This window comes from Pecten maximus, chromosome 7, assembly GCF_902652985.1.
Source record: "Pecten maximus chromosome 7, xPecMax1.1, whole genome shotgun sequence".
NCBI classification, from domain to species: Eukaryota; Metazoa; Mollusca; class Bivalvia; order Pectinida; family Pectinidae; genus Pecten; species Pecten maximus.
In genome coordinates, this window is record NC_047021.1 from 4,241,204 (window position 1) to 4,264,780 (window position 23,577).

Here is a 23,577-nt window from a genome sequence, read left to right on the forward strand (position 1 = left end):
TATTCACAATTAATAACAGAAAAAGTCGCCCGACTACTGGTATCGTATGTTTTATATACGTCCAGGTATGGCAAATGATTTAAATGTAGAAAAGGGTTGTTATCGAAATTTACACTTCTGAATTTGTATTGTACATGTAATTAAACTAAATGATATCGAAGACGAGTTTTATTTTATAACATGTTATGATTTACGTGACGATACAATGCGAGAAGAACTTGATTAACTGAATTAGTTATGTCCCCCTAGTGTATTGTATCTTTCCTGATTAATTTATAGTGGTCATATTTTTATTACTTTTTGATATTGTCAATGAGAATCAGTATACCATGTAATTGTGTTAAACTGATAAATCGGAAGATTTAGAGTTAATAAAGAGCTTGAACTTGAACCCATCAGTCCCTCCGGTTGTGTAAATAGTGTATATTTAACATCAGCTTGACCAAAAGTAAGACGAGGATTTGACTCATTTTGTTATCAAGTATGATAAAGACTATTTTATATACGGACTTTCCATCGTAATGTTAAAGTGATTCTTTCATTTTATTACGGATTTCCGACAGATATATTAGACCACACTGATATCTTGCCTGACCTTGTTTGTAACCTTAGTCCGCTATTCTTCCCGGTCACTGATAACATTGATAATACGTCAGAGCACTAAATACAGGTGAGTGATACAGGCCCACCAGACCTCTTATTAAAACTTGTTTAGTATGAATTTGATATTATTAATTGTAGTAATTTGTCTGTATTATTTCCGTATCAGTTTTCTGATACATTGGTTGTTTGTACAGTGTTCGTGGTATTCCGGAACGTAAGCATTAGCGTGATAAAAGCATCACTTTCTCTGTTCCCGACAATACCAGACACATCGTAAGTTTTGTTACATTGATCACTGTCGGTTGGAAACCCATGGTTACCGCGACTTTCTGGTGAGTTGTTCATAACAAATTCACATTTCACAATTAAATCGTTAATTGACACCACCCAATAAAAGTTCAAAGTAAAACATCTCATGAAGATATTCACTACAACTTTATATATAATGTATATCTAGACTGATAATATTAGGACTAGCCTTCGGCTACCAATGTCATGCTCTCGTGGGATCTTCTTACAAATACTTAAGTTTTTATAAAGGGATACCCATTGGAAAAGTAGTCGGCAAATATCACCAGTCGCAATGTCGTTATATCAAATCTAGGTGTATGATAGGATAATAATGTACATTTAAACTTTTTTTTATCTCTATATACTCCATTGATTGAACACGCTGTATAACTTTCTGGTATGGCGTTGGTTACATGCCAAACTTTCTCACGTGTAATTATGGGATGTATTCTGTTTCAGACAGTCTCTCGGAGACCGGATGTTTACAGAGCCGCCCAACCGTCGGGCCGATCTGGACCGGAAGAAGACAACTTGCCATTATTAGAGAGCGGGATCGGGTGTCTCTGTAGACGTCGGTTCCAGTTAACACCCCTTTGTGTTATTGTGTCTGCAGTGAGGCGCAATTTGTTATAATGTGTCCGTTATATTAAACAACACACCCTTTGTGTGTGGAATTACGTGAGAAAAAACCATCAGACTGTCCAGCTACTTCTGGGTATCTGGCCAGATTATGCAGTCACACCAAACGGTTCACAAGCAATAAACGTATTATCACCTGCGCGGTATCCTGTGGACAAATGGTCATCATCGTGTACCCATATACCCCAAACACTCAATCCTGTATCCATATACCCCAAACACTTAATCCTGTATCCATATACCCCATACACTTAATCCTGTATCCATATACCCCAAACACTTAATCCTGTATCCATATACCCCATACACTTAATCCTGTATCCATATACCCCAAACAATTAATCCTGTATCCATATACCCCAAACAATTAATCCTGTATCCATATACCCCGTACACTTAATCCTGTATCCATATACTCCCATTAACTTATTCCTGTATCTATATACCCCAAACACTTAATCCTGTATCTATATACCCCATGCACTTAATCCTGTATCCATATACCCAAAACACTTAATCCTGTAGCCATATACCCCAATACACTTTATCCTGTATCCATATACCCCAAACAATTAATCCTGTATCCATATACCCCAAACAATTAATCCTGTATCCATATACCCCATAACCTTAATCCTGTATCCATATACCCCATTAACTTATTCCTGTATCTATATACCCCATTAACTTATTCCTGTATCTATATACCCCATTAACTTATTCCTGTATCCATATACCCCCATTAACTTATTCCTGTATCCATATACCCCCATTAACTTATTCCTGTATCCATATACCCCATTAACTTATTCCTGTATCCATATACCCCCATTAACTTATTCCTGTATCCATATTCAATTCAATTCATTCTATTGACTTTAAGCTTTACAGCTCATCAGTACATGTAACATATATACAATACAATAAATATATACCGCCGAACACTGAATTTCTAACCGTATACTCGTGTACACTTTACCCGATACCTTTGTTCGGCGTCACCTTCTCCTTTAAACAACTTCTTGATAACCAAGGGGTCCGGAGCATGCTAGCGTGATTATTTCATATACAGATGTAGTAGCTAAATGCCAATATCCTTACATAACGAATTTAAATATATAGTGATGTGATAAACTATAAAAGTTTATTCAAGTAGAAAATCACACAGCTTGAATAACATTTCCTTTGAACTGTGACTTAGTTATTATGTGTTTATATATAATGTATTTTGATAAAGAAAATGATAAAGAGTAGAGTCATATATAGAGAGTGTCCTCGATACTCTCAAATATCACTGGTAGATGTATACATATGATCATACATAATACAATGCCCTGCAAAATGTGACTTAAGGGATTATGTTGTGTATACCTTATTTAATACTCTAAACATGTATAGATCCCTATAAAGATTGACATATAAGAACAGATCAATAATGATTTACTACATAACTATTATATCATGACCTGTGAAAGTCATGTGGGTTTTATGTATAATATTGGACATGTTAATGTTTTTTAGTGTCTTGTAAGTCTGATAAGGCTGGACATTTTAATGTATCATATGTATGTGATTGATGTACTTTTATATATCTAACATTTGTGACACTTGAATAAAATATATCTTATCTTATCTTATAATTGGCATTGATGAAATTTGGTCACTTTGGTCTACTTTTTGATGAAGGTTTCTTTTTTCTATTGGTACTATTTTTTCTATTGGTATTATTTTTTCTATTGGTATTATTTTTTCTATTGGTATTATTTTCAATATATCAACGCATCATAACCATGAAGAAAGATTCCAAAAATATCATTGAGTTTCGTTAAAATTTAGCCAATCTGGAAGTTGACCTCCCACTTTAACCCCTCATAACTCGAAATGTCCTCTGACCTGACCTTAATTTCTTGTCATATCATGACCACCTAACCTCTACCTTTGTTAGAAGCAGGCGAGTGATACAGGTCCATTGGGCCTCTCGCTGCTGTTTGTCTTTGTTATTGCACTTCCGGAAACCAGTGGGATTGGCGAGAGTTTGACGATATCCAGTTCAAGTAAACTCTGTGCACACCCTAAAGTGTAAAGTGTGTTCAGTATATACCGGACATAGTGGACAACTCATATTGACACCTTTCCTGTTGACCGTTATCGATTTAAATCAATACTCAGTAGATATGGTGTTGTTATTAATCACGTGTCAGTCAGACTTCAGGATATTGACAAGGTATCAGACGTTATAGTAGAAATATCGTCGGGTCCCAATCACTTGTCAAGCCTGCTCAGCTTAATTATAGGAAAATACAAAACCGTACTGTTTCTTTTTTCGTGCTGCATATTGTGTTTAAATTGAAATTCATTTAAAATATATTTCTTCTAAAACTCTTCTTGTATTTCAGATTTCAGAAAGAGACTCGTTAAGTTGACAATGCTTTTGAAACTGTTTGTATTAGTATCGATATCAACTATGTACTCTGATTTGTTTTGTTTACGTCTGTTTCCAAGAATCTTTAAGGTTTGCCAGTAAGATAATACCCTCCCTAGACTTACCGATGGAGGGGTCAATGCCCACAAGTCGACTTCCGCTACGTGTGTGTTACGTGTAAGGGGTTTATACAGCTTTGCCTGTCCCCGCTAACTACGTCATCAATAACCTCACAATGTATCGAAGCTCGTGCTTTCCGTTCATATTCTTCACGAAAACAAAACGATTAAAGGTCTGTAGTAACAAAACTAAACCTAACAGGATGTTGAAGGAGTAGTACTTACAACATAACATCTGGACAATTAAGGAAATTTAATCAACTTTAACCACTTATCTAATCTTCCGTAAAGATCATTTTGTTGTGGCAATATTTGGTGTTGAAAATGGCGGTATGGGATGGTTTTGTAGTAAACAGGCCCATGGTACTGACCACGGTCAGGACTTACGGACATGACTGACCACAGGACTGTTTACACATACTCGTCATCGTGTGTCGATGATAACGATGATGACAGCGAGGACAGGCCGGCTAGGAATGGTGTTAGTTACGTTACTGGACGTACCCGAGAGTTCTCTACTGATAACAAGTTTTTGAGACATGTGTCATGTTTTTTCTCACTTTTTCTAGATAATGACCGACAGTTTGACAGAATGTTAACATTCTGTCAAACTGTCGGTAATGGTATTATTTTTAATCCCAGATATGACAGTGTATTTTCTCTTAAATTCATTTACAATCTTATCTCTGTCGGAATTTGTGACAATATTTATCAGAACACTCATTTTCCCGAGAGTTATTATTTTTTGAATGGTCGCGGTGGCCCTGGGTGTGGTCATTAGTAACATTTCCTTCCTTGACCCTATCTTATAGTCTGTCAGGTTTTATATGATCTTTCTGGAATCAAAACAATAAAAACTGAAGTCCTTAACTTATCAATAAGAATTCCAGACATGGTTAAACGGTTGTTGTTGTAATATATCTTTTCTCAGACTAATCAATTTGTTTTTGTCCCTCATTAATTAGTACAGTACCTGTAGCATTCAAAGCATCGAGGAGGCCGTGCGGATCTCAACTAACACCAAGATCTTGATATGAAAAGCAATATCCCGGTAATAAAACAATATCTTATATCTAAAAGCAATATTTTACGTAGAATAACTTTCCTCCTTTTTAATATTTAAGTGATCACATCAATACCTACACTAATTTAACATATGATATATCGGTGGTGAAGGCGCCTCCGACACTGATCGTCACCTGTGATGGATTGTCAGTATAGGACAAAATGTACTAAAATAAACCGTAAAACAGAAATAATACGTACTCGCGTTTTTCGTCAATGAACTAGATTTCTGGCTCAGTGGCCGAACTCTCGCTCCTATGACGAAATTTCAAAGACATCTAAGATAAAAACAGTGTTTCTTAGTAAATATAATCAATGTGTTGTTGTTTATCTTTTACTACGTCGTATTCAATGGACTACCCATGGTCACGTGCAGTAACCGAAATGGACAGTCGCCACTCTTATTTCGCAATACTATATACCATGATCGCGTGTTCATTCATTGGAACAGCTATAGTTCACGGGCTTAGTGATATTGCCTCGAGAAAAAAAAAGTGCATTATCATTTACTAATTATATATGTGACTGGGCCGTGTTTTGGTGACATTCCTTGTGTCACTGTGACTGATGACACAGTCCTGATATCCTGTTAGAAGGGTCTGATAGATCAATTGAGAAAGTTCAAACGGTTCTAACTGTGTTATGTCGCCAAGTGTCTTTCGGGGAATTGATCAGTTCTATATTTAGGTGTAACGCAGATATTATCACTTGTCAAACTATCAAATGTTTTTAAACCATTAATCAAGACCTCCTTTTTTTCACATGTTGTTTTATTGAACGTACTTGTATGGACGTACACTGACTACCTAAGGCTATCGGGTGTGTATTAGTGTTACACCATCACCTGACTGGTCATCCCTGACAATCTCGTACTACTTACACAGTTACGAAATTCGTTGAAATCCGGTACTATGTTTTCTACAGTTACGTCACATTGGTGATTTAAATGATGACGTTGTAAGAGGATGACGATACCGACGAGCAAGGTTCTATGGTGGCAGTACAAAGTACATGTGTTTAATAAACAGCTCAATACAACTTTCAGTGTGATCGTGGTGTGGGTTCCGTTACTGATGTCGTAAACGCCATATCTACCGGGTGGAATTAGAACATGGGTTTATCAGATTGTGTGTCCAATTCAACCAGGGTTCAAGACACATGGTGTGTACAAAATTGGAATGAAATTATTATAAAATCGAAACAATTTAACAATTGCTAGTAACTTCGTCCTCGTCGATTAGGCAGTTAACTTGTATGAACACCCAAACTATTTTGATAATAGATGATAGAAATATCGATATGCATACTATTGTCATAGAAAGCAATGTCATCCGTGATATAGAGTTGAAGCTTATCAATAAGAACATTCCATTATGAAATTGCTGAGTAACGACGCCGAGGCCATCTGGAGCTCCAGGAGATGAAACAGACAGTGTTAATGTACCCTAATTAGAACAGTTTACAGAAATAGACAATAAAAGCTTTTGTCCATTCAACACTTGAAATACCTTTCTATAGCTGAAAAATTCCTGTTGGTTGTATAAGCCTTTAGTCCCTTCTAAACACACGAACCTACCGAAATGAACCCTACAGATGTTATCGCGATATAGCTACACGGTCAGAATATCTATGGAAAATAAACTTAAAGGCCTTTTTTATAGCATGTTCGGGGAGTCTAAAGCATACCCCATAGAAACGAGGCGTCTGAAATGGGTTAAGAAGTCCTTGATTACATTCAAATGTAATCTGTATGATCAACTCGGTGTTCGCGTTCTAGAGGTGTCGATGTACCCACATACTAGAGATCGATGTACCCACATACTAGAGATCGATGTACCCACATACTAGAGACACGCCTTTGTCAGTCGTATCACATCCCGGACAGACACTGATTAGTCCGGACAGACACTGATTAACCCGAACAGACACTGATTAGCCTGGACAGACACTGATTAGCCCGGACAGGCACTGTTTAACACGGATAGGCACTGATTAGCTCGGACAGATACTGATTAACCCGGACAGACACTGATTTACCCGGACAGGCACTGATCAGCTCGGACAGACACTGATTAACCCAGACAGACACTGATTAACCCGAAAGACACTGATTAGCCCGGACAGACACTGAGTAGCCCGGACAGACACTGATTAACCCGGACAGACACTGATTAGCACAGACAGACACTGATTAGCCCGGACAGACACTGATTAGCCCGGACAGACACTGATTAACCCGGACGGACACTGATTAACCCGGACATACACTGATGAGCCCGGACAGACACTGATTAACCCGGACATACACTGATTAGCCTGGACAGACACTGATTAACCCGGACAGACACTGATTAACCCGTACAGACACTGATTAGCCCGGACAGACACTGATTAACCTTAATTATAGGTATGTGGGACAGGCAACCCTTAGGGCGATACCGGAAATAGCTCGGCTATATCACTCCGAGCGAATCCGGTCTTGGTAGTGAAGTAATCAGTAATTATACACCTATATATCATTTTTACACTACCAGTAGCTCTCGTCGATATCATGTCACATCCTATAATTAGGCTGTCTAGAATTCGCTAGATGTGAATTAAGTTGGTTATCCTCTACAATGTAACAAAATTCCTTATCTCAGACAATAACAGTTCAAAACAAAACTGAAAGTTTCCATTTAAAATAACAGCTAAACCCTGTAATATTTCACCTCCAACATACTTAATTATAAAGGATTAAATACCGAATACGAGATATTATATAGTATGATAGAGCAGAGACCTATATATAGTATATAGGTCTCTGGATAGAGTAGACAGGGTCCAACTACCCCAACATACTTTATTATAAAATATTAATTACCTAATACGAGATATAGAGTCTGATAGCGTAGACATCGTCCAACTACCCAACATACTGTATTATAAAGGATTAATTACCGAATACGAAATATTATAGAGTCTGATAGAGTACAGCGTCCAACTACCCCAACACACCGACACTTGTTATAAATGCGAAAGCAAGATAAATAGTGCGCTTGTGTCGCTTTTAATTTGAATAGTAATAGACTGTCATGTGGGATTCTTGATTTAAAATTTCAATCACGCACTCTGGCTCTGTTATGTATTCTGTAATATTTAATGTTAAATGAACATTCACAGTGGTGACTTGTCTGATACTAGTCTGTATAAATGTCAACTCAGCCCTGATCACACGTGTGTCCCATGAGATACACTAACACACGGGTGTAAAGATAACGTCTGTGTGACCCATTTACTTCTCCCGAGCACTAATACACAGTAATGGCGGACAGCGAGAGACACGAACTATTTTCTTGTCTGTCAACGTAGCAATACACACCGCTATAAAGTATAACACACTGCACACATACACACACTACCTAATCACCTACAGGGACGATCCATGACCTTCTGACCCCAAGTATATCAATGGATCTTAGACAGCAATATAGTCCATCTGTTCTCACCCTAAAGAAGGCAGAAGTACGATTTCACAACACCTGACATTATCGGCGTTTATTTTAAAACATTATCTTGTCGCGTTTATCGGCTTACATTTAGTTATTTTCTCATCATATTTTATTCTAACACATTGCACCACACCGCGCAGTGATATTGTCGTAACCTACTATTTTTAGAGAAAGTAGACCGCTCTGTCTATGATTACCACTAGCATGTAGAATGAATGACCTAGTCCTCTAAATATGGAAAAATTAATCCATAGGAGGCGGGGCATAGCTACGTCACGCTGTCTGTGATTGGCCGAGGAAGTGTTTGTTTATGCCGTCAGTTCTCATGCTCCATAAAACAGGGAGAAACTATAAATCGGAGTGGAGAAGAAGGCTGGTTATAATGGTCTCGAGTTGACAAGAAGTATTCACACAAACTAGTACCAGTATGGAAATTCACAGTTGTTAGGATATAAACAACAACATTCTGTTGTCTGTATAGCCCGAGGATCTCACACCGTGTGTTCAGTTTTTACCTTCCCGTTCTCACTGCCGACGTTGTTGATTTTCTCGTGCCGTCGACAAGCGGATTACCAGCCCTTTAACGGTGTTGATATTACGTTTAGTGTTTTGTTCATTTAGTTCCCATCGCAGATGCCTTGCGTAGAGTGTATGTTAAAAATGTCGGGAGATTTCGTGAGTCCTGATGGCCTTGTGGATCTTTTTGGGTCTAGTGATTCTCCACTTCTCCTTGACTGTCGCTCGCAGGCCGATTTCACCAGATCTCACATCAAAGGGGCCATAAACATAACGCTACCAAGCCTTATGTTACGGCGATTAAAGAAAGGAAATCTTAAACTGTCGTGTGTCATTCAAAATAACGAAGCAAAGGATAAATTCAATAAGTTATGGAAATCCCGAAATGTTGTCTTATACGACGACTGTTCCACGGACCCAAACTCAAACCCTTCAAGTATTGTCGAACTTTTGTTGAGAAAATTGAATCAGGATGGAGCTAAAACCAGTACTCTCACGGGTAAGTAAACCATTGTCAATGTCAGTACTGTCATCGAATAAGTGTCACTGTGTTACGAAACTGACACGACGAAGGCTTTCCCTCGTCATTCATACAGACGTGTAGATAAACCGATTATCGACTCGAGGAGAAATGGAAACAAAATGGCGCCAAATATTTTCATTATATGTAAATTTATCAGTAACCAGATATGTCCCCGGGTGTATTTGTCAAGACTCTGTCCCCGTTTGCCATGGGCAGCAGGTTTGATTATAGTGTTGTATATTGGGGATAGAGTAAGCTGAAATTGTATTACTGTAGTTTCCATACCGTCTTGGTTCACTGACGTCGATGACCCAGAGGTTAGGCATAGCTTATACACAAATTTTCCCATTCACTATAACTGAATAATATATACAGACCCTCGATGTTATTATGAAAAAGGCACTAGGATACAATGGACAGGAAATGGATTGGGCCATGTTGATAAGAACAGACGAGTAAACATTGAGAGGGGGTAGAGTCAACACCGGGTTTAGAGCGAGCCGTGGACTCGACCGGAAACCGGCATGATAAACAGTTAGGAGGCCACACGGTTTTAGGGGGCGCATCATAGATAAGGCCTGTCAAGGATATCAGTTAACCTATGACGTAGGCTAACCTTGACATACATTTACGAAGTGTTTGTTTATTAATACGTTAATATTAAAATCATATTTTATTGAAATAAACAAGAAATCATGATGTTTGTCTCTTTTACAGGTGGATTTCCGTCTTTTGAGAACAGATACAGAGAGCATTGTGTTGGACAGGAAAATGTGGAAGAAACTATTTTTGGATTGTGCAATTTAAAAATTTCTGACGATTCTGGGAATGGTACATCTGATTCAGACTGTGATAATGTCAACTCTCCCACAGCGATGTCTCCGTTCCCCGTGGAAGTGCTCAAGTACCTCTATCTCGGCAACGCTCGCACCTCTGCAGACATTGGCCAGCTGAAAAAGCATGGAATCAAATACATTCTTAACGTTACTCCAAATGTCCCTAACAAATTTGAGGAAGACAACGACTTTAAATATATGCAGATTCCTGTAGCAGATCAGTTGTCACAGAACCTTTCCGCCTTTTTCCCAGAAGCCATAGCATTCATTGGTAAGTGTTAGTATACGAGGAGAAACATGTATGGCACTGCCATCTGACCCAAGGTTAACAATAACAACACGAGCGGAACGCCAGCTTTTAAACTCTATTTGATTCCAATCAACTCCTTCAGTTATTGGGTTTCTCCCACAGAGAACATGCTAATATCGCTGGTATCATTTATATTGCTGGAGGGATTCGCTGGAACTTCTACAGTGACAAAAAATATTCAAAAGATAACTCTCCTATTAGATGGGCAACACGATGGCAAACACCAAGTTCATATGCATAACAATTTTAAACGACGGAACCCCCGTTCCAAGCCTCTTTTGAATATGATATTAAGATATACATACTAACAAACATATAACACTTGTCAGACAACGCCGTTACGCGTCGCTTATCGCCTACTCGAGTTCAAATTCATACCTGGTTATCAGGTGTATGAACGACTGTGTATTGGTGTGGGTTTCAAGGTGCCCGCGGCACAGACTACCTGTCAGGGGATATGGATCTCGTCTTCCGCTCCGCGTCATGGCTAACAGAACACCGACTACCACGTGAAAAAAAACAACGTTTACTTGGTATCAAACAACTTAAGACTATACAACACAGTTATTGTTTCATAAAAAAACGAAGGGCGGGGGTCTGAATAGAGCAACACAACACTGACATAGCACATGCCAAGATAGAAACGCGAGACTGATACAGCGCTCCATGTATAACTAACGTCACACACACACAAACACAGCAAGTAATTCCACCACGAGCACTGCTTGTGCACGTGAACATAGTCTAGCCTTTTAGCATTTCTGGAAAATGATGGGTGATGTAGCTACTATATTTAGGTCACAAACATTTCCCTTGTTTTAAAAAAAGAGACCTCACTATCGGCCATGCCAAGTTTTGTGCGATACTGTGTATAATATTTCTCATCATTGCCTCGCTCAATTCCCGTCAGATGGGAGGGAGGGGGATGTGATGTACTACCCCGTTAGCTATGTCCTGGCTTGCTACCAATTTGTGGTTTTAGGTAAATGAGATATTATTTCTTTGGAAACATCATCTGTATTGATATGTACCAGGTTTAATAACCTATCGTGTACGCTGATCCGAGATACATTTTGATAGATTTTCTCATGGCATTGTTTGGCTGTGGTTTCTTTAACTGTTTTGGTGTTCGGAAAGTGGTATTTAACCATCGTTAAGTAGACTATAGAATATACGTATACTTCCACGGTACGTCCCAGTTATCAAACTTAATTGGTTTAGAGATAGCGGGGCGGCAGATAACATCCGCTACACTAATCAATAGGGAGGACAGGAAATGTGACCTAGATACCATGTAACGTGAGCCGACATCCGCCGAGTGGAGGAATACCAGCATACCGCGCCACTTCTACTGAAATAGAACGCTGCAAACCATTCGGTTGTAGACGGCTGGTCTAAGATCGCCTGACGTTTCCGGTGTGTCTTCAGCACATCTCACCAGTGTTTACATCCGCTAACATTCAACTCGGGGTCAATCAGGATGTGTCCAAATGATTACTTTCTAGTTAAATTTGTTCAGGCATATTAAAACATATTTAAACTTATCACCGATAATTTAAATGCATGTATCTCTTTGATGATGGAATTATGTCGCCCTTTCCGGTTAATTCCAATGTTCTTATGGCTACAGTACTTGTTTAATAAGAAAATACTTGACCAAATTGTCATCTTTTTGTCTTTGCAGATGAGGCCCGTGAGCAGAAGCACGGCGTGTTGGTGCACTGTTTGGCGGGAATCAGTCGGTCAGTGACTGTTACTGTGGCCTATTTGATGCAGAAACAACATATGAGTCTTAACGAAGCTTACGACCATGTCAAAGGATGCAAACCTAACATATCTCCTAATTTTAACTTTATGGGACAACTGCTTGACTTTGAAAAAACTTTAACAGGAGTAGACAGTACGAAGGGTTTCTCCTCGACCCTTAAAGACTCTACAAACACACAACTAGTGGTAGAGACGTGATGTCTCTCGCAACCCACCCAATATCTCAGGCCCCTCAGGTGCTAACACCTCGCCCTGTGTAGTTCTGGCTCCGTGAGTTAATCCTTTGCCTCGTTGGGAGAATGACACAAACTAAAACTGATATTAATTAAAACCGACCCGACGTGTTGAGGCCACTCGAGCGGACTCACCAAGAAACTATAACATTGTGCCAATAACACTGGTTTCTACCAGTAACCTCGAGGCTACAAATCAAACCCGCCAACTGTTTCCGGAAACAGAATCGAGGTAAACCGGATATTGGCTTTGATAAGTGCCTTTTTGTCTTTCATTGACGCTTTCTCTACAATGTAATTTTAGCATTTGTATCTCGATACACGGAGAATAAATGTAGTAACTACGGCAGCTAACAGTTTAGCTTTCAAAGCACACTGACCAAATCGCGTGACGTCATTACACCACATCGGACGCTTGACCAATATATGACGGGTATGAAACTCATCAACCCACCGCCATTTGTATTGTTACAGATCGACATCAGTTGATGTCGAGGTTTGTTAGTTGTTTCATTCATCATTATTCATTTAATCACGGAACATTTAAACTTACTAAAGTTATATTTTTCTCATAAATCATCCCCATCTCGTCCATAGTCGTGCTCTATATATTTTTCATTGTTACAAAATATTAAAAAAATGTTATCATGTTTTGTCATTGTTTCGTTGTGTAATTGAAAATGTTTACAAGAGAAGACAAATAAATGTCTCGTTTAATAGTGCTAATTTTGAGTTCATTATACTTTACATTTGATCTGTATAAGATTATCATCAACCCGACATCTACTAGCCTATAGGTCCTATACTATTAAAACACGCATTATAATTTCACATAAACACTGTTAAACCGCATTGGATTGTGACCTAAATACACACAAGAAGATAAAAAACGATTTTAGTATAAAACATCGGTAGTATCGGATACACACGTGTATTACATAACTTATGTAAACAGTTTACGTTAAAATGATACCAACGCACTTTATCGTGTACATAACTGTCAGATATTGAAATAACATTAACACTATTATGACGCATGTGATATTACAAATACATAGTAATACAAATACTTAATGAAACCTTAATTGTAATATAACAAACTTATTTTTATATAATAAACACGATGTCTTATGATATACACACTGTGACAGAAACAAGCACAAAGTAATGTAATAAACACATGGTAATCTTCATTGTATTATAGCAGCATACATTGAGGTATAGCAACATACATTGGATTATTACAACATACATTGTATAATAGCAGCATACATTTAGGTATAGCAGCATGCATTGCATAATAGTAGCATACATTGGATCATTACAACTTACATTGTATTATAGCAACATAACTATTATAACAGCATACATTATATTATAGCAACATACATTGCATCATAGCAGCATACATTGCATTTTAGTAGTATACATTGTATTATAGCAACATACATTGTATTATAGCTACATACATTGTGTCATAGCTACATACATTGTATTGTAACAACGTACATTGTATTTTAGCAGCATACATTGTGTTATAGCAACATACATTGTCATATAAATGTATAAGAAAACCAATATTATAACGGATCACATGTTGACACATGAATACAAGGAAACTTGTTTCATCATACATGTCGTCATATGACGTAAAGAAGTGATGTAATATATATGTACGTCATGTTACATGAGCATCACTATGTTGTAATGTTGAACAGCAAGTAGTTACAAGTAAGAGAAAGCCACGGTTGTACCAGTTTACACCACGTTACGCTAATTCTGTTACTTTTATTACAGACTCGTTTTGTTTCAGAGATATATCATATTTGTGTTGAGGGTTTTGTTTATTTTGTTCAAAGTCCTATTAACAGCCAGGGTAATTTAAGGACGTGCCAGGTTTTTTTTTTTGGGGGGGGGGGGGGGGGGGGGGGGGGGGGGTTATACGGTCAGTACAGGGCAACTGTCCGACGTAGGTTTCGAGCTCGTGACCTTGAGGTGGAGGACTAGCGATACCTTATCCTCAGCCACCGCGGCCCATTTTTATAAGGAAGGCAAATCTGTTTATCCAGAAGGGAAACGGTAATATCTAGATAATTGTATCTAAGTGGCCTATTCTGAAAGGCCAGGAGTCTCGCACGTAGATGATTTCGTACCGAGTTAGTCGATCAGGGTGAGTTTGTAACGATAAGACTGTGGTTGTGTGGGAGGTCGCGTGGGCGTTGTCTATATTCTCACGCCCATTATTCGCCGCGTTTGATCTCCGATTAAGCGACCTAACCGGTTCCATTGAGAGTTGCTTTGGAAATCTTCCCAATGTCGTCATATTTGTCACCACCGATTTACAGTAAGGTTTTACACTGCCATAAGGATTATGTGGCTGGTAAGCGTCACATTTCCCAGTATTCCACCGTGTGGTTGGGACCCCAATTATTACCATGTGTTGTGTAACACGATTTTCAGTTCCATGTTCTATAACTTGGAGACCACGCGAATATTTCTTTCCCCTGCTTACTTCACCAGTCTCGTGTTGTGTGGTGGGATTTGTCTGAATTATCGTAATGGTTAGCTGAATTATATTGAAACATTCCTATCACTCAATTCATCAATTCCTTTTACATTTGTCCTGCTGTAGTTATTTTCGAAACTTAAAAAAAAAAAAAAGTTTGGATCGATATAAATGATATAATTAGAAATTAATTTAAGATATTCTTGACTGGGACCGAGAACTTCCAGGGTAAATTCAAATACGTAACTCGATTAGTAAATGTTATAATTTTTAGATGTGGTTTCACAGGGAGTACAATATTGGACATTTAAATGTAGGCGAGGTAGTATTTGTGAGGCCAGTCCTCATTTTCTGTCGGTTTGGTAATCAGAACAACCTTATAATTATAATAATCCTACATTTTGTGTTGGTTGAATACCAATAACAACCCTATAATTATAATAATCCTACATTTTGTGTTGGTTGAATACATAGAACAACCTTATAATTATAATAATCCTACATTTTGTGTTGGTTGAATAGATAACAACCCTATAATTATAATAATCCTACATTTTGTGTTGGTTAAATACCAATAACAACCTTATAATTATGATAATCCTACATTTTGTGTTGGTTGAATAGATAACAACCCTATAATTATAATAATCCTACATTTTGTGTTGGTTGAATACCTAGAACAACCCTATAATTATAATAATCCTACATTTTATGTTTGTTGAAAACCTAGAACAACCTTATAATTATAATAATCCTACATTTTGTGTTGGTTGAATACATAGAACAACCTTATAATTATAATCATCCTACATTTTGTGTTGGTTGAATACCTAGAACAACCCTATAATTATAATAATCCTACATTTTGTGTTGGTTGAATACCTAGAACAACCCTATAATTATAATAATCCTACATTTTGTGTTGGTTGAATACCTAGAACAACCCTATAATTATGATAATCCTACATTTTATGTTGGTTGAATACCAAGAACAACCCTATAATTATGATAATCCTACATTTTATGTTGGTTGAATACCAAGAACAACCCTATAATTTTGATAATTCTACGTTTTGTGTTGGTTGAATACCTAGAACAACCCTATAATTATAATAATCCTACATTTTATGTTGGTTGAATATCTAGAACAACCTTATAATTATAATAATCCTACATTTTATGTTGGTTGAATACCAATAACAACCCTATAATTATAATAATCCTACATTTTATGTTTGTTGAATACCAATAACAACCCTATAATTATAATCATCCTACATTTTGTGTTGGTTGAATACATAGAACGACCTTATAATTATAATAATCCTACATTTTGTGTTGGTTAAATACCAATAACAACCCTATAATTATAATAATCCTACATTTTGTGTTGGTTGAATACATAGAACAACCTTATAATTATGATAATCCTACATTTTGTGTTGGTTGAATAGATAACAACCCTATAATTATAATAATCCTACATTTTGTGTTGGTTGAATACCTAGAACAACCCTATAATTATAATAATCCTACATTTTATGTTGGTTGAATACCTAGAACAACCCTATAATTATAATAATCCTACATTTTGTGTTGGTTGAATACCTAGAACAACCCTATAATTATAATAATCCTACGTTTTGTGTTGGTTGAATACCTAGAACAACCCTATAATTATAATAATCCTACATTTTATGTTGGTTGAATATCTAGAACAACCCTATAATTATAATAATCCTACATTTTGTGTTGGTTGAATACCTAGAACAACCTTATAATTATGATAATCCTACATTTTGTGTTGGTTGAATACATAGAACAACCCTATAATTATAATAATCCTACATTTTGTGTTGGTTGAATACCTAGAACAACCCTGTAATTATAATAATCCTACGTTTTGTGTTGGTTGAATACCTAGAACAACCCTATAATTATAATAATCCTACATTTTGTGTTGGTTGAATACCTAGAACAACCCTATAATGATAATAATCCTACATTTTGTGTTGGTTGAATACCTAGAACAACCTTATAATTATAATAATCCTACATTTTATGTTGGTTGAATACACAGAACAACCCTATAATTATAATAATCCTACATTTTGTGTTGGTTGATTATCTAGAACAACCCTATAATTATAATAATCCTACATTTTATGTTGGTTGAATACCTAGAACAACCCTATAATTATAATAATCCTACATTTTATGTTGGTTGAATAGATAACAACCTTATAATTATAATAATCCTACATTTTGTGTTGGTTGAATACCAATAACAACCCTATAATTATAATAATCCTACATTTTATGTTGGTTGAATACCAAGAACAACCCTATAATTATAATAATCCTACATTTTGTGTTGGCTGAATACCAATAACAACCCTATAATTATAATAATCCTACATTTTATGTTGGTTGAATAGATAACAACCTTATAATTATAATCATCCTACATTTTGTGTTGGTTGAATACCTAGAACAACCTTATAATTATAATAATCCTACATTTTGTGTTGGCTGAATACCAATAACAACCCTATAATTATAATAATCCTACATTTTGTGTTGGTTGAATACCTAGAACAACCCTATGATTATAATAATCCTACATTTTGTGTTGGTTGAATACCTAGAACAACCTTATAATTATAATAATCCTACATTTTGTGTTGGTTGAATACCTAGAAAAACCCTATAATTATAATAATCCTACATTTTGTGTTGGTTAAATACCTAGAACAACCTTATAATTATGATAATCCTACATTTTATGTTGGTTGAATACCTAGAACAACCCTATAATTATAATAATCCTACATTTTGTGTTGGTTGAATACCTAGAACAACCCTATAATTATAATAGTCCTACATTTTGTGTTGGTTGAATACCTAGAACAACCCTATAATTATAATAATCCTACATTTTGTGTTGGTTGAATACCAAGAACAACCTTATAATTATAATAATCCTACATTTTGTGTTGGTTGAATAGATAACAACCCTATAATTATAATAATCCTACATTTTATGTTGGTTGAATACCTAGAACAACCCTATAATTATAATAATCCTACATTTTATGTTTGTTGAATACCAATAACAACCCTATAATTATAATAATCCTACATTTTATGTTTGTTGAATACCAATAACAACCCTATAATTATAATAATCCTACATTTTATGTTGGAATTGAATACCTAGAACAACCCTATAATTATAATAATCCTACATTTTATGTTGGAATTGAATACCAATAACAACCCTATAATTATAATAATCCTACATTTTATGTTGGTTGAATACCTAGAACAACCCTATAATTATAATAATCCTACATTTTATGTTGGTTGAATACCAATAACAACCCTGTAATTATAATAATCCTACATTTTGTGTTGGTTGAATACCTAGAACAACCCTATAATTATAATAATCCTACGTTTTATGTTGGTTGAATACCAATAACAACCATGTAATTATAATAATCCTACATTTTGTGTTGGTTGAATACCAATAACAACCCTGTAATTATAATAATCCTACATTTTGTGTTGGTTGAATACCAATAACAACCCTGTAATTATAATAATCCTACATTTTGTGTTGGTTGAATATATAACAACCCTATAATTATAATAATCCTACATTTTGTGTTGGTTGAATACCTAGAACAACCTTATAATTATAATAATCCTACATTCTATGTTGGTTGAATACCTAGAACAACCCTATAATTATAATAATCCTACATTTTTCCTGTCATAGTACCCGTGAAATGCCAAGTTACAGAACATCCGGATGTTTTCGAATGATATAACATCGACATTTTAACAAACTGCACCATCCTATCGATATCGTCACATTTGTTCAGGTCAATCCTGGTTTCCTATGTTCTGAATTAGTGTTAGAAACAGTTAATGATGCGGTTTAACATATATCATTAGGCACACACTGTATCTATTACCACAATCTCTCACTACTGTTTCGGTTTAGAATGTCCTGTATATTTTATAAACAATATGACACACTTTGTGGCCTGTCTTACACAGCAAGTTTGTCGCTCAGCGAATTCGCGATTGGACGTGCTTGTCTCCAAGGTGAGCTTGATAGATTGTCACCTTTACCAACAATCAGGGTTCGTCAGGGTGATAAACTGGGGGTATACGAGTTTAAGGCTCGTGTCACGACACTTACAGAAACATGGTTTTAAGGAATCTTTTTTAAATGTCCGGACTGTATGTAATTGTTACTCTTCCCATTTACAACAGCTGTGTATCATTTATGTACCTTTTACAAAGTCATTTAGGTGCAAGGTGACAGTTTCCTTGCGTAAAGAATTACATTTTACTTAAATGAACCAATCGGACATTCCCGAAGATCGATGTCAGTTTGGATATGAGATAAATGAGGCTAACACGGTAGGTTTGGGGAACCGTGTCGATAACACGGTAGGTTTGGGGAACCGTGTCGATAACAACAGACTGTATTTATCTGTATCACTTATAGATTAATAATCATATAAACAATGGCGTAGCTGCTATGTATATAAGCCCGGGCTTGTACATCATTTCCCTAAGTATGTGTCAAAGTAAAGAGCCCTTATCATTCGCCGTTTGTTCTTAATAGTTTATATGTTTTAGTCGCCAGAAATCATTAATTTATTTACTTATAAATACAATGTAAGGTATGGATATTTCATCAAAGCATGCGGCGCTCGCAACACTTGCACATTATCTATGTAACTGACCGATTCATAATGCTTGTTTGACTCATTGGTCCATGATGAATGTATTGCGAATGCTCCATATTTCGTTCATGCTATTGTGACATCACAATATACAACTATAATTGCTAATTCATGACGTCACATGCGTCATATAGCAATTTACTGAAGAACACGACACTCATGTCATGAAAAAGAAATGATAATTTGAACTGCGACCTTGACCTTGAGATGACATCTCGAAAATAGACCACCCACACACAACTTTATGGTGATATATACTGTCTGTAGTTTTGTCAGTCATTTAATACTTCTGAAAAGCCTTCGAACTTTGACCCAAAGGTCAGATGTAACTATTGGATAAAGGGTTCCTGATTAATTATCCACATCTCCTACTATTGTGTTCTTACAGGACAATCATTAGTGAGGTTCCATTGTTTGTATATGAAATGGTAGATACTGCTGTATACCAAACAAAAATCACCATATACGTAACCTTAATTTAAATTTATAAGGAGACCTTTACCATATTGTCAACGCCTTTCTCTTCAATACGATGCATTTGTGACACCAAGTTCGTTTGTTTTACGACGTTTATAGTCTCAAACCAAACAAGGATGAGCTATTTCGTAGGTTAAGGTTTCGCTGGGTGTTACGTGTGATGAACTCTGTTTTAGATTGTTTATATGCACATGATTATAAATATATATTGTTTCTATCTCCCAACTTCATCTTGTCAACAGGAACTATTATGTTCCGCTAATTTGTCATTTGATGGCGACAACAGGAAGGAAATTGTGTGAACAGTACTGTCACCAGGAGATACCTCCGCGGCGTACAGTCGCACAGTCGCACTCATAACTTCCGGTGCAGGATCAGACAAACGTACCGGCTGATCTTGTTTTCTTGTCAAAGAGACTGGTCAATGTTAGGCTTCCGGTAACCCTCGAGCGGTCATTTGTCACTCTGGACTTAGGTACATAGACGGTGTACACTTGCGTTACGGGGAATATATTCTGTTATATTACTTACATCAATCCTACAGAAAATCGATATTCCTTCCCCCGGCCTACACACTCTCTTATATATCGTCAACAATAGCTATTTCTCTCGCAATCAAGTGTCTGGTTCCGTTCATCCGATTATTAGCAGCTTTTATATTTTCTCGTATGAATATTAGAAACAAGACCGTAAAACATTTCGCTGTCGGTAGACCTAGTCTGAGGGAATAAGCAAATATCACCGATGATATAATATCTCGTTAATGGCTATTGATTTCTCTATAAAACCACTGTCGATGTCGTTTATCAAAAAACAAATGTTGTAAAAAGTTTAACATTGCGGATAACGTTCTAGGTTTTCACTACACATGACTGAATCATAATAGGCTGAACACAGGGCGAAAGCAATATGTTAAGGGGGCGAATACAATGTTCAGAGTTAAGGGGGCGAATACAATGTTCATAGTAAAGGGGGCGAATATAACGTTTAGAGTTAAGGGGGCGAATACAATGTTCAGAGTTAAGGGGCTGAATACAATGTTCAGAGTTAAGAGAGCGAATACAATGTTCAGAGTTAAGAGAGCGAATACAATGTTAAGAGTTAAGAGAGCGAATACAATGTTCAGAGTTAAGGGGGCGAATACAATGTTCAGAGTTAAGAGAGCGAATACAATGTTCAGAGTTAAGGGGGTGAATACAATGTTCATAGTTAAGGGGGCGAATACAATGTTCAGAATTAAGAGAGCGAATACAATGTTCATAGTTAAGGGGGCGAATACAATGTTCAGAGTTAAGAGAGCGAATACAATGTTCAGAGTTAAGAGAGCGAATACAATGTTCAGAGTTAAGAGAGCGAATACAATGTTCAGAGTTAAGGGGGCGAATACAATGTTCAGAGTTAAGAGAGCGAATACAATGTTCAGAGTTAAGAGAGCGAATACAATGTTCAGAGTTAAGAGAGCGGATACAATGTTCAGAGTTAAGAGAGCGGATACAATGTTCAGAGTTAACAGAGCGAATACAATGTTCATAGTAAAGGGGGCGAATACAATGTTAAGAGTTAAGGGGAGGAGGGCAAGGGCGAAGACAACTTTCGATGTTTAGAAGCTAAGAAAAAAGTTCCACATCAAAAAAAGGATGCAGTGTCAAGGAACGAAAATAATGTTAAGAGTTTAAGGGCGAATAAAAAGTTCAGAGTGAAGGAACGGAAAGCATTTTCGGCAGCACGACACTGATTCAAATATCTAGTGTTATAAGATATGTTTCTCGATTCATCGGAAAATAGTTTAACAAATTCGTTTTTTTACTGATACAGAATCTTACAGAGACAAAAAAAACCCCACTAGAGTCCGCGTCAATGCCGTGGTATTTGAGTAATGAATCAGGCCATACTTCATCAACATTTCTGTTTGTTGCTATAATGGTACTTGTCACCGTTTGGCATGTACAAGTTTTAATTCCAACTATACATCGTATTAAACTCAAACAGCGGGTTACCGAGTGCTGAGTGAGTTTGGAGACAGGCAAGAGAAAATCGATATGAGAACGCTGTTATTTGAAGACTAGCATGAAGGTGAGGTTTATGTATGTACAGTAAAGGTCAAACTGACAACACTCATTCTATCTATACCACTTTGGTAACTAAAACGAGAGACTCCTTGGACTTCCTTGGTCCTCTAGTATCAATTAACCTATAGTATAAGATTGAGTTACGTGGCTAGTTTTAGCCGTGATGTATGCGGTAATGTCAAAGTGGAATAACTGACAGTTAAACTCAATACTATAACCGACACTATCATCAACAACTGACACTAGATATATCATCAACAACTGATACAAGCTATATCGTCAACAACTGACACTAGATATATCGTCAACAACTGACACTAGATATATCGTCAACAACTGACACTAGATATATCGTCAACAACTGACACAAGCTATATCATCAACAACTGACACTAGATATATCGTCAACAACTGACACTAGATATATCATCAACAACTGACACAAGCTATATCATCAACAACTGACACTAGATATATCATCAACAACTGACACTAGATATATCATCAACAACTGACACTAGCTATATCGTCAACAACTGACACTAGATATATCATCAACAACTGACACTAGCTATATCGTCAACAACTGACACTAGATATATCATCAACAACTGACACTAGATATATCATCAACAACTGACACTAGCTATATCATCAACAACTGACACTAGATATATCGTCAACAACTGACACTAGCTATATCATCAACAACTGACACTAGCTATATCGTCAACAACTGACACTAGATATATCATCAACAACTGACACTAGATATATCGTCAACAACTGACACTAGCTATATAGTCAACAACTGACACTAGCTATATCGTCAACAACTGACACTAGATATATCGTCAACAACTGACACTAGCTATATAGTCAACAACTGACACTAGCTATATCGTCATCAACTGACACTAGCTATATCGTCAACAACTGACACT

The 23,577-nt window shown here is 36.6% G+C and overlaps 1 protein-coding gene across 1 annotated transcript; it reads left to right on the top strand.

Moving 5' to 3' along the window:
- The first annotated feature begins 8,969 nt into the window (after window positions 1-8,969).
- LOC117331387 (dual specificity protein phosphatase 7-like) lies at window positions 8,970-13,541 on the top strand. The gene is made up of 3 exons (XM_033890087.1): window positions 8,970-9,645; window positions 10,387-10,776; window positions 12,500-13,541. Exons 1-3 carry the CDS (start codon window positions 9,264-9,266, stop codon window positions 12,778-12,780), a joined length of 1,053 nt encoding a protein of 350 aa, XP_033745978.1. The 5' UTR covers window positions 8,970-9,263; the 3' UTR covers window positions 12,781-13,541.
- Window positions 13,542-23,577: the final 10,036 nt, after the last annotated feature.